Genomic DNA, 13747 nt, shown 5'->3' with positions numbered 1-13747 from the left:
TTTAAACTCTCATAAAAACAGTCTTTAATGGGGAATTCCCTGGCAATCCAGTGGTTAGGACATGGCACTTTCATTACGTGGGCCTGTGTTTAATCCCTGGTCAGGGAACTAAGATCCTGCAAGCCACATGGCACAGCCAAAAAGAAAAAAAAAAAACCAGCTCTAATGGCTGACTGTTATATCCTCATATAGCTACCCCATGACTTAACTATTCCATTATTTTTGGAAATTAGATTCCTTATAGTATGTTCAGTTATTATAATTTGTTCAGTTCATTAAACATTTTTATGCATAAAATTTATATACATGTTGGATTATTTCTTTAGATGGATTCTTGGAATGAACACACTTAAGGCTCTTGGCATATCTTGTCAAGTTGCCTTCCACTTGCATCAGAGGGGCACTCAATAAATATTAATGGAGAGTGAAAAGCTGCTGTCTTCCAGGATATATATTCCTGTAGAAGATGCTGATAATGGAGTGCACTCACAAGAATGGAGTTCCTATTCCTGGGATAAGAACCCCAGACCAGACTGAGGGCTGGGTAGTTTCTTTCTGGCTGTTTAATTGCAGTAGTTCTTTAGAGGGCTGATTTATAGAACCCTACTGTGAGGATGTATATATGTGACTGCCTCTTCTAAAGGGATTTAAACAGCTTTAAACTCTCGCAGATCACTTGGTAAATGGGCAGTATTACAAAATAAGAATTAAGTGAGGTAAATAACTGGAAGTTGCTTCCGCAGAAAAGAGGTGTTTGGAAAGAACTGGGATTCAGCCACCTGCTATAGTCTGTTAGAATGCTTGACCAGTTCCATGCTCCTCTCCTTGCCTTAAAGGATGTGAGTGTGGCCCCAATCCCCCTTTCAGCCTCTGTCCCACTGTTTACTCCACCCACTCCCCAGAAAACTAGAATTATTGCCGACCCACCCATACTTCTGCTTTGTGCTTTTCCTTTCTGATGGCCTTTGTTCACAGGTCCTCCCCTCAAGATGCACACCTGACCCCTTTTGGTTTGATTTTTTTTTAATTGAAGTATAGTTTATTTACAATGTTGTGTTAATTACTGCTGTGTTGGTTTGATTTTGCTGATTTTTGGTGGGGGGGTGGGTAAGGGAGAAATTGATTATTAAGTTCTCAGGATAGAGGTGACTTTATTTTCATTTGCAGAGAAAAAAGAACCTGATAGATTCTAAGGCCTTTTTATCACCACCACCAGTCTCAGTTCCCTTTCCCCGTCTCTATTTCTCTGACAAGCTCTGTCACAGCATGGGCCTGATGGCTACCAAGGCCCCAAATTCACATCCTTCCAGCTTAGCAGCCTCACTCCCGAGAGAAGATCTTTACCTGTAACTTGATGGAAAAGGCCAGGAGAGGAGTCTTGTTGGTTTGGCATGGGTCATGTGTGTGGGGGTCACACTATCGTCCCTGGACTGCTATTGTGGCCAAAGATTGGGGTATTTGAGTTGGCCAAATCTGGTCCTCTTCCTACCTGGACTAGACAGTCCTTGTTCTGAAGGTGTTCTGGGTTAGTGCATGTAGGTTAGTCATTCACTCTCTCTTTCCTCATTGTTTACTAAGGCTGTTTGAAGAAGATATTGGATTTGGCTTTGAAAAAGATAGGAAAAAGACAGATTTTATCTTGACATATTGCAAAAAAAGCTTTCAAATGAAGAGCATGATTTGTGAGAGTTCTGAGAGTGTGGGTAGCTGAAAAGTAAAAGTAGACGTCTGAAAGAATGTTGATTTAACTAGGCTGAAGGATGTGAGAGATAAGAGGGGAGAGAGCTGAGGCTAGAATTAGGGAAAACATATTATAGAACTTTAAAAAGGAAAATGTCATTTACTTGTGGCAGAAGGCTGAATAATTGTGGAGACAGATTATTTTACTATGGGATTAAATGAAGTCATACAAATGAACTTTATACCACTACCCAGGGTAAGGTAATGGGGGTATTATATTAAAATTTCCTATGTAAAAAAAATAAAATAAAATAAAATTTCCTATGTAATAAATAACAAAAACTATACCCAGGGATCGTAGAGAGGTCTGCTTATTAGAAACAGAAAAAAATTCACACTAATAAGAATGTTGATATTTCTAGAAGTATGTTGTCCTACAAGTTTGCCTAAACTGTTTCAGACTCGCCAGGGAGAGGAAGAAGCACTAACAGGCATGATGTGGTCAAAATTTAAATAGAGAGGTAGGACACATCGGATTGTGTAACTCTGGTGATAGCACATTGAGCTGAAGGAAAAGGACTTAGAAAAAAAGGTGAATATTGGTTATTATCAACTAATGGTAATAACCTAAACTCTTAAAGTCTTAAAAAGATAATCTACATCTTTGACTAAAAGGGAGAGGCAGCCCAGGATGGAGAAGTGTTTTGGGGACCAGTATGATCTCAGGCTGTTTTATAAGCTTGGAGAATAAGAGATCATGCTTAAGAGGTGCATAGCCTTGGAGGTGGTAAGTAATCAGAGTGCTGGGGAAGATCTGTGACCAGAACCTACTAGGCACTCTCATTGTGCAGTCACACCCTCTAGAATGCTGGGGCGAGTGGTGGGGTAACTAGAGAAACAGCCTGTGCAGCGGATGATAGTTGACTAAAGTGGAAAGGTGACAACAGCACCACCCTGGCCTGACCATTGAATCAGCTCCATAGCCAGGGTCTCTGCACACTCAGCTCTAGGTAGAGACTTGTTCAAGCCATTCACACGTAAGGTCACAAAAGATATATTTACGGTTCCACATGGAGGTGAGTGTCCCCTTTCTTTCCATATTTCTCTGAAAATGAAGAGTAACCCCATGAGATGCTGGTAACCAAGGGTTGCTCCAAATGGAGCAACAGGATTGACAGATAAAGCCCAGGAGGTAGGAGCTGAGATCTCCCTAAAAAGTTGAAATTTTGTGAGCCAACTTTAACTCTGAATTTCATCCAGATTATGAAATGATGACAGTAATTACTTTGCCCTATTGCCTTGTCTACTTTTAATGTGTTCTGTTTTGCCCCATGTGTTATAGGTCCCTTTTCATCATCATCTGAACTTCCCTGACAGCTCACTTTCCCCTACCCCTTCACTTCGCACCCACCCCCCACCTTTCCTGCACACACTATCCCCATTAATTATCAGATCTTGGGAGGTCCTGCTAACCCCAGGGCCAAACTATAAATTGTTTTTTACTCACTTCTCAGCATACCTGAGACCAAGCTGGAATACTTAAGCAAAACTGTACTGAAGGCTTGGATATGACAGAAAGAAGGCTCCAGCAACTAGATTGTCAGATGACAGATTGTTGCCCAGTCTCTTCAGTTTGGATTCTCCTGTCGTGTCACTCCTCTGGCAGGGGCTGGCTTCTCCCTCTCTCTTCACTCTTTCTCTAGAAGTAAGACATGAGAGAGGTCAAAGCCTCCTTAAGTTCACTTTCAGAATAGGTCACTGCCCAGAAGGAATCAAGTCTAAAGTTAATGTACGTTCCTTCTCCAAGTTTTTGCACTTTAAATTTATTTTTTTCATTAATTATTTTTATTGAAGGCTAATTACTTTACAATATTATAGTGGTTTTTGCCATACATTGACATGAATCAGCCATGGGTGTACATGTATTCACCATCCTGAACCTCCGTCCCACCTCCCTCCCCACCCCATCCCTCAGGGTCATCCCAGTGCACCAGCCCTGAGCACCCTGTCTCATGCATCGAACCTGGACTGGCGATCTATTTCACACATGATAATATACATGTTTCAGTGCTATTCTCTCAAATCATCACACCCTCACCTTCTCCCACAGAGTCCAACAGTCTGTTCTTTACATCTGTGTCTCTCTTGCTGTCTTGCATATAGGGTCATCATTACCATCTTTCTAAATTCCATATATATGTGTTAATATATTATATTAATGTTTTTCTTTCTGACTTACTTCACTCTGTATAATAGGCTCCAGTTTCATCCACCTCATTAGAACTGATTCAAATGCATTCTTTTTGATAGCTGAGTAATATTCCATGGTGTATATGTACCACAGCTTTCTTATTCATTTGTCTGCTGATGGACATCTAGGTGGCTTCCATGTCCTGGCTGTTGTAAACATGCACTTTAAATTTATGTATGTAAACATACAATCTATGCAATGTTGCTTTTTATAAAAATCTGCATATGTAAATCATATGTCATATACAAATCCTTCCATGTTTCTATTCAGCATTGTTTTTTTTAAGGTTTTCTCTGTGTATTAGTGCTTATAGTTCTAGTTCATTCATTTTTATCTGTATCTCATTATGTGAATATATATATAATTTCACTTTCAGTTTCCTTATAGATGACTATTTAGACTGCTTTCAGTTTTTTGACATTATAAATAAGGCTGCAGTGTGTATGTATATATACATTATATATCTGCATATCTTTTTGTGTGTTGAGTATGTTTGAGAATTGCTTTAGATTATATCTAAAAGTAAAACTGCTGTAGAGTAGACATTGCTTAACTTTGCTCGAAGTTACCAAATTATTCTCCAGAGTAGCTGTTCCTGGTTACAGCCTACCAACAGTGTATGAAAGTTCTTATTTCTCTACACCTTGGCTAACAGCATTATATGACTTAAAATTTTTTGCCATTCTGGTATATATGAAATTACATCGTACTGAATTTAATTTGCACTTTCCTATCTGCTAATAGAGTTAATATCTTCCTCCTCAATTTTCTTTAAGAGCATCCTATTTATTTCTTTCACAATACTGTTCACAAGCTGTTGTTATGGTTGGTTGGTTTTCTGTCTGCCTCCCGTGTAGAACATAATCTCTGTGAGGGCAGGAATCACATCTGTCTTGCTCACTGTTTTGTGCCCAGAGCTCAGCCCACGGTCTGGTAGTAGGGGTTCAGTAGATGCATAGTTGTTTAGGGAATGAGCCTGGTGGAGCAGTTCCTCACTAAGTCTGACGCTGTGTGTTAGCCTCTCAGTCACGTCTGACTGTGTGTGACCCGGTGGACTGTAGCCTGCCAGGTTCCTTTGTCTGTGGAATTCTCCAGGTGAGAATACTGGAGTGAGCTGCCAGTCCCTTCTCCAGGAAGTCTGACGTCACCACGCAAGAAATGCTCATACAGCAACAGGAATTTGTGTCTCTAGATTCCCTCATCTAAACCCTGTTCACAGTACCTGATTCTCTCCTCCATTTCTTATTTCCCTTTTTCAAGCCTTTGAATGGGAGGTAGCAAGCAGTAATAGAGAAGAGCAAAAATACTGAGTCATTTGTGGTTTGATTTGATAGAGATATCTGCTCCAGCCTGGGACCTATAATTTGAGATGCACTGATGTTCAACTAGTGTAAGATTTATCTCTGCCCTACATGAGTGAAGAAACCAAGGCTCTGTTGAGGTTTATTGTTAGATTGGAAGACCTTTGCCTTTGTTATGATTCTTACTAACAGTTTATCTCATCTACCGTAAGACTTCCTGAGATAGGTAAAGACTTTTCAGCAAAATTCACTAGGCTAGGCATGATGATGTATTTTTAAGAAATATAGATATTGAAGAAGACTAGAATAAATTTCAGTTACTTTTCCTACAGTCTTTATTTTCCATCCAGCCACTCTTAACACTATCCCAGCACCTCTGACTGCATCTTGTCCTGGCTTTATTCAGTTCCTAAGCTCTGCTCTGACTACATCTTACTCATTGCTTTGGTTATGATCCTTTGGGATGCAAGGAAAAAACCCACACAAATAGCTTAAACCAGAGGCAGTCCAGAGATGTCTCAGAACTTAATGGCATACACAGTTGGAATCAGGAATCAGAGCAGTAGAAATGCCTATTATAAGCTCCGAAGTTTACTTCTCTTTTCAAGAGAAGAACCAAACTAAGGATGGAATCTCTTATTCCCAATTACACATTCTTAAAGAAGGACTTAGCGTGGACCAAATGTTCACCTGACTCCAGTGAACTAACCGTAAGGTTACAGTCTGCAAGCCAGGTGGCCAAGAGCGCTTCCTGTGCTGTATGGATGACACAGAAGGTCAACTCCCAGGGAATGGGAGAGATTTTAAATAGACACATTCATAGGTGCTACCGAATTTATCAATTGCTGAACGTGCATTTAGAGGATCTGAAACCTCTACCTTTTTACTCAGCAACTTCTTCATATCTTCTGCTTCCTTCACTTGCCTTTCTCCAGGTCTTAACCTGGCTTCTTATTCAACTTGCTGATCTCACCATAGCCAGTTGTGAATATATTCTCAGCAGATACCCTGGCTTCCCCCACTTAAGAATGTGAGCTTTGTAGATAAGATGCATTTTTTTCTTCATTTGTTTGTCTGTTTATCTGGAAAGAATTAAAAAGTAGGGATATCCTGTGTAACGTATATCTCTAGTAGGCTTATGGTTCAGTCCTGCCCCAGTTAGTGGGAAAAAGTGGTGAATTGGGTATCGTGAAACTTCAGCAGCCTGGGCAGTCCATTCTGCCCTTGCTGAGACCTTTACATTCTCTTGTTACAGGAACATGATATAGAAACAACTCACGGTATGGTCCACGTCACTATCAGAGGCCTGCCGAAGGGAAACAGACCAGTCATTCTGACATACCATGACATTGGCCTCAATCGTATGTATTTGATTTTATACCATTCCTTTTTGTTGTAAAACTTAATCTTTGTGTATTTTTTAAAAACACAGAAGAAACCCCAGTATTCTAATACAACATATGTTTTCTCCTCTCTGCCTTATCCTCATTGCTACTTGTGTTAATGGCAGATTTGAAGTTCCTGGGAAGTATGCAGCTAAGTGCATTTTGGGGAATACTGGGATTATATCTCATTTTGTGTCACATCTGCTAAAGGGCTGAAGAATATATGATAGACTGGTTAAGAAATTAGGGTTGAAATCAGTTTTTTGTTGTTTTTTTTTTAATTGATACTCTGGGTTTTTTCATATTTCAGGTTAGAAAATTCAGAATTTGAGCTTAACTTTGTTATCAGCCCTTCAATGAGTTAGTGAAAGTATTCTTGCTATAGCCTGTCCTTGATGACTCTAAATGGACCTTTCTAGGTGGTAATATGGGCTTCCCTGGTAGCTCAGAGGTTAAAGCGTCTGCTTGCAATGCGGGAGACCCGGGTTCAATCCCTGGGTCGGGAAGATCCCCTGGAGAAGGAAATGGCAACCTCCTCCAGTATTCTTGTCTGGAGAATACCATGGATGGGGGAGCCTGGTAGGCTACAGTCCACGGGGTCACAAAGAGTTGGACACGACTGAACGACTTCACTTTGACTTTCACTTTCAGGTGGTAATGTAAGATTCTGGCCCTAGCCCTGGGTCCATGGAATCTGCATTACATGTGTTTCTTTCGCACTCCTCTGTCTGTCAGAGGTGACCTGCATTTGAGGTTACAATCTAGTGATGGAGCTTTTGAAAAGGAATTTAAGCAGTAGAAATTGAAGCAGTAACCCCTCCCTGCACCTTAGCAGTTTTGCCACGAGAGGTTTTCCACATGGTGAATGTAAGCAGCAAGAAACTCACTTTAGCCAGGCTCCTGGGATATGGTCAGTATCTCTGTATCAGGTAGGGAATAAGATGCATGAAAAATGACAGTGTTATGGGTATAAGATTGTTTTGTGAAACACCAGGATTGGCTTCCACTCTGTAGATGTTCTGTAGAATTGAGGACTAATTAAATGTTCTTTTCAAGCCGTTGAGATGTCTGGTAGTCAGCCTTTAGGGCAACTTGAGTCAGACAGATTGTTCAGATACTTCTTAGTGAAATAGTGGTTAAAAAGGGGTAAGAGAGGACGATGATATGGAATTGATTGAATAGAGGAAAAGTGAGGTGAAATGAAGAGCTTGTGACTTATGTGTGTTTTGCTCTTACAGATAAATCCTGTTTCAATGCCTTCTTTAACTTTGAGGACATGCAGGAGATCACCCAGCACTTTGCTGTCTGTCATGTGGATGCCCCAGGCCAGCAGGAAGGTGCACCGTCCTTCCCAACTGGGTAAGGCCACAAGCAAGACCCTTCTGGAAAACAGGCACTCAGAGAGTAAAGCTCCAGTGGGAGCACTGGCCACGTGCTTCCCTCCAAGCTGGTTTTAGTACAGCCTGCAGGTTATACTTGTCAACCAGCCGTCCAGTTGCTTTCTCTCCTCGCTCTGGGAGAACTGTCATGGACAGTCTATTCAGGAAGACTGTATGTTCCCATATCCAGGAATGGCCCTCCATAAATGGGAGCCAATCACAAGACATTCATGTCTGGAACACCCACTTCTTAGTGTCTTCTTTTTTTTTTTTTCTTACTGTCTTCTGTCTGTCCCTTTCTTCATCTGTTTTATTTTTTATTTATTTTTTTCTTCTTTTTTTTTCTTCATCTGTTTTAAACCTGTCATTTTTGTCCTCTCCTGGAACTCGCAACACCCAAACTCAGATTTCTCTGAGCTTCCTGAGAGCACGTCCCCAGCCTGACCTTCAGTCTGGTGACAGGAATTTGAATATCAGTGTAATCATTTACTCAGAGAAGCTGCAGTGTCAGGTGGAGGTGCATCTGACTGAACGTGCACATGGAGCTCTCAGCCTCAGCCTCATCTGCTTTGCATGGCCGAGCCCGAGTCTCCCTGACTCTTCCCTGGACAGCGTAATTATGGAGGAGACCTTGGGGGAGGAGTGAAACCACAAGTTGTGGAATGCTCATCCTTCCCCTCTTTGCTTATCTCCAGAGCTGCCTTTGCCAATGATTGCTGTGGAATAGACCGTTGCAAACAAATAGCAGCTAACATTTACTCTGTACTCAGACAGTAATCTTGAACACTGCATTACATACTTAACCCACTTAATGCTTAAAATCCTATGGGATAGGTTTACTGTTATTCCCATTTTACAGGTGAAGATACTAAGGCCCAAAGATATTATGTACTTTGTCCAAGCCTATGTAACAAATAAGTAGCAGAGCTGGGATTTTAACATAGGCAGTCTGGCTCCAGAATCTGTTATTCACTATGTCCAAGCCATGTCTGTCCCTTAAACACAAATTGGCCAATGACCAGTTTATATCCAGCAAAATTTAGATACAGTTCCTTTTTTCTGTTTTATGCACAAATGGCTCAAAAGCATGCCAATGCTTGAACTGTTTCAAGCAGAGGCAGGCTGACATCCCTGTCAAATGTAGAGCAGATAATGCCACATGTGTATGAAGTTGTCTTAAGATCTCTTTCATCTTTGATGCTGCAGTTTATGTGGACACTCTACTTTTCTTGGATTCTTGGTCTGATTCTTGGTCTTTTCTTGGATTCTTGGGCTTGCTTGACCATCTTAGGATCTAGTGGCTTAGATCAGGAATCACATTCAAAAGCAAATAATAAAGTAGCTGGGTTATTCTCTGCCTAAGTGAAACAAATCAGCCTTCATGATAAGAGCCCAGGATTTGTGACTGTATGTGCCCTAGGCACAGTAAAGGTTTGTTTACTTTTGCACTTAGCTGCCTGACATAAGCAGCAGACCAAAAGCCACTTCCTGGGTTGACTCTTACTGCTAGAAGTTTACTGAACCTGAACCCCAACTGAAGTGGTTATTTGGGGATTAGAAATACCTAAGAACTTTGTGGGCTTCCCTTGTGGCTCAGCTGCTAAAGAGTCATCCTGCAATGTGGGAGACCAGGGTTTGATCCCTGGATTGGGAAGATCTCCTGGAGAAGGGAAAGGCTACCCTCTCTAGTACTCTGGCCTGGAGAATTCCATGGACTAGTCCATGGGGTTGCAAAGAGTTGGACACGACTGAGCTACTTTCACTTTCAAGAACTTTGTACTTTTCTAGCTAGTTCTAGTGATTGAGAATTGTGAGTGCATTCCAATTCAGGAGGTATCCTTGTGGATTTCAGGTACCAGTACCCCACCATGGATGAGCTGGCCGAAATGCTGCCTCCTGTTCTCACCCACTTAAAGTGAGTTCATTCTGCAGTTCTTCCATGTGGTGTTTGTTTTTCAAAAAAACACTTTCTGCTATGTGTCTGATCTGGGTGCTATGATGGTAATCAAAACAGTATGGTCACTACCCTTGTGGAGTGTGAAGCTTACATTTTGGTATGGAAAATAATTAACAATAGGTAAATAAACAAATAGTCACAGCTTACATGCTATAGAAGAAATCAGTAGGGATGTGTGATAGAGAATAAAAGCAGACTCTCCCAGATATGGATAACTGAGAAATAGCTCTCTAAGGAGTCCTTTAGGTTAAGACCTGGAGTATAAAAAGAAGTTACCTAAATAGAGAGCCAGGACAAGAGGGTTCCAGACAGAAGGAATATGTCCAAAAGGCCTGACCCAAGTGAGCAAGTGGGAGAAAAGCATAAGATGAAATTTGAGAAATAAAATAAGAACCGGAATTCGCAGATCTGACAGACTAGGTGAGACTTCGGGATTTTAATCAAAAGGCAAAGAAAAATACTGAAGAGTCTTATGCAGGGGAGTGCTATCTGATTTAGTCTTTTAAAATGATCGTTCTAGATATATAAACTGCACATCAATAAAGCCATTTACATTTTTCTTTTAATTACTCGAAAGACTTCCCTGGCAATCCAGTGATGAAGGTTCCATGCTTCCAACATTAGGGGCACGGGTTTGCTCCCTCGTCAGGAAACTTAAGATCCTGCATGCCACATGGCACAGCCAAAGATAAATAAATTAAATATTGCCAGAAGGAACCTTAAAAAAAAAGAAAGACTAGCTGTGGAGAGAATCTCCACAGGTTTAGAGAGGGGTAAGAGAGAAAAAGCAAGGGACCAGTTAAACTATTACAACAATCAGGCAAGTGATATTGATAGCTTGGCACTAGATGCCTCCCAGAGGATGGAATGGAGTAGGAGAAGGCAGATAGAAGGACTGTGAAGGTGACTATAGGACTTGCTGATGGGTTGAGTGTGGAGGTGATAGGAGAGTGAGCTGTCAAGGATGACTCCCATGTTTTAGTCATATTTCACATAATCTTTAAAATCAGCTTAGAAGTCATCATATCCTTGTTTTATAGATAGGGAATCCAGGCTTAGGAAGTTAATGAAACCTAACCAAATTCTCCATCCAGTAAGCATCAGAGCCACATTTGAATCCAGTTGTATTCTTTCCATTATGCCATGCTCCCTTCAAAAAAGTTAACCCTATTCATATTGGTGTGTTCCATTTACAGTCTGAAAAGCATCATTGGGATTGGGGTTGGAGCTGGAGCTTACATCCTCAGCAGATTTACAGTAAGTACATGGAGGATTAGTCTCAACACTCTTGAGGCACTGCATAGGTCACAGCTCTTACTGCTGTGTTAAATGAGAAGGAACTATCGTGGATCTTAACGTCTGTTTTTCTATAAATTCTGTCCACAGACACTGGTTTGTATAAAGCCTTGTTTTGTATTTCTAGCACCTAAAAAAATAAGAGATGCGGGCAGGATATCATCAATAAAAAATAACTCTCAGAGAACATTTAGAGTGGAATTTCTTACAGCCATTAAAATTTTATAAGACGAGCTTATGATACATAATTCACATATATTACAACCTTAACAAAGAGGTTAGAATACAGATGCAGGTAAAGTTTGTCATAGGCATAGGAAAGAACTGGAAGAAAACATACCAAAATACTAAAATTGATGATGTGTAATTAGATAATAATGAGATTTTATTTTCTGCTTTTCATAATTCCTCTGTTTATCACATTTTCTATAGTGAGCATAATCAGAGGGGGAAAAGTAAGCTGGGAAGTTTTTAGTTTATATGGAAATGTTCTTACTGATTTTTCCCAAATGCCTCCTGGGTGATAGGACAATCTTCTGAAGGTGGTATTACCTCTTCATGTAGTTTTAGAAAAAACAAGAAGTCGCTATTGGGGACAGTCTAAGCCTTAACAGCCCATTATGTCATGTGGGCCCTGCCCAGGAGGGTAGACCCACCCTGAACTAAACAGCCGTGGAGATAGCTGTGGCCATCCTTTGCTGTGGAAGTAAAAACCATCTCCCCCATAGATCCTTGCAAAGCAAGGTCATTTGATGTCAATTTAGGAAGCTGGTTTTCCACATGCTGAATTAGATTTATGGAGCTGTTTTTCTAAATATCCTCCCTAGCACCTCTCTGAACTTTTTTTAAAATCTGAGACATCCAGGCCTAGGAAGAGTTGACTAATATAACCACTCTCCAGTAGTTTTAGAAGAAGCTGAGAGTGGGGCTCTCATACTGTTCTCTTTGTCTCGTTTCAGCTCAATCATCCAGAACTTGTGGAAGGTCTTGTGCTCATTAACGTCGACCCTTGTGCTAAAGGCTGGATTGACTGGGCAGCTTCCAAAGTAAGACCAAGCAGTATCCTTTGGCTCATCCCTTAGTCCCTTCTCAAAATGGCTTGTCTGTTTTTTATTTTTTCATTCATACAGTTAAGGGCAAGAAGTCTTAAGTATACAGTTTGATATGAATATTTACACATGTAATCACCATTCAGTCAATATACAGAATATTTCCAACTCTGCCCTTAATACTTCCTCCCTTTCCCAAAAAGAAACCATTATTCTGGTATCTATTACCATAGATTGATTTTATATATTCAGAATAATAGAAGATGTGTTCTTTCATATCTTCTTTCATTCATCATTGTCTGTGAGTCTCAGTCATGAATGGAATACTATGCAACTGAAAAATTATGGGTTTCTTTTTGTTGTTGTTTAGGGAAATGAGAAAATTCTCATGCTTAAAAAACAATAAAATTTTTTAAAAATACATATATGCATAAGAAAAGAAGAAAAATGCTACTAGTAGTTACATCTTTGATAGCATTACAGATGATTCTTATTTTTATTTTATATATTCTATATTTTCCTAATTTTGCTTTGCATTTTAAAATATTAAACTGTTCCATCTACCAGCACGCCAGATTTTGAAAAGTTTATCTGTTCTTCCCCACCTTTAACTTCCAGAGAAATGATGTATTTCCTAGCTTTGGATGAAATATATCAACATTGCTTTTGCCAGATATTATGGAAATTCTTTCTTACAGCTGACTTCAAATTTGTTCTAATTCCTGTCTAGTATGTGGTACATTAAAACTTATATGAACACTCTTAATAACATGATATAATCTAGTAAACATTCTTATAAAGCTTTAGAATGACATGAAGAATATTAAATATTAAATGATGAAATGAAATAGGTTATTCTAATTATCTTTAATTTATAACCTGTGGATCATTGATAACCCAGGTGAAGATTTCTGGGCTTCTTTCTTACTCCATCTTTCCGGGACTACTTGATCCTGCTCCACCCATATCCGCATCTGTCTCCCTTATCTCCTCTTCTCCATCTCCACCCCCAACTTAGTACTTTACCTCTGCACCAAGTCCACAGTAGGAACTGAGCTTAAAATCAACAGAGAAGGTTTAAGGGAAATCAGCAACATAATGTGAGTTGGAAATTTTTCTGAAAATAGACTAACAGGCTGCAGATTTACACAGATTGATGTATTTATTAGACTGTGATGTGCATAGCTTTGACGTGGGGAAAATTAAGAGAAAAGCTTTCAAAACGCAAGAACATTCTGTAAACATAGCAGTTTCCTCCCACTCCTTGAAATGAAGATAGCAAAAACTAGAGGAAAGAAAAAAAAAATTGCTTTTTCTTTTGGATGACTTGGGAGTGGTTGTAAGTCTACCTTATTAGGCATAAACCCAGTGTAAATGCAGAAACACAGGTAGAAATTAAGTAGCTATAGTTGTGAGCTCTAGGTTCCACGTTCTCAAAGAAGTAACAGC

General features: G+C 40.0%; 1 protein-coding gene across 1 annotated transcript in view; it reads left to right on the top strand.

The window, feature by feature from the left end:
- Positions 1–13747, top strand: part of NDRG3 (NDRG family member 3) — a 61117-nt gene that overhangs the window by 26754 nt on the left and 20616 nt on the right. Inside the window, exons 4-8 of the mRNA XM_065921947.1 lie at positions 6488–6593; positions 7856–7976; positions 9849–9911; positions 11150–11210; positions 12209–12295. Coding sequence (XP_065778019.1) covers positions 6488–6593; positions 7856–7976; positions 9849–9911; positions 11150–11210; positions 12209–12295 — 438 coding nt within the window. The remainder of the gene's footprint in view (positions 1–6487; positions 6594–7855; positions 7977–9848; positions 9912–11149; positions 11211–12208; positions 12296–13747) is intronic.

The sequence above is a fragment of the Muntiacus reevesi genome, chromosome 2 (genome assembly GCF_963930625.1).
Source record: "Muntiacus reevesi chromosome 2, mMunRee1.1, whole genome shotgun sequence".
In the NCBI taxonomy this organism is placed as follows: Eukaryota; Metazoa; Chordata; class Mammalia; order Artiodactyla; family Cervidae; genus Muntiacus; species Muntiacus reevesi.
Note: the sequence above shows the minus strand (reverse complement) of the source record. Positions and strands in the feature narration are given on the sequence as shown.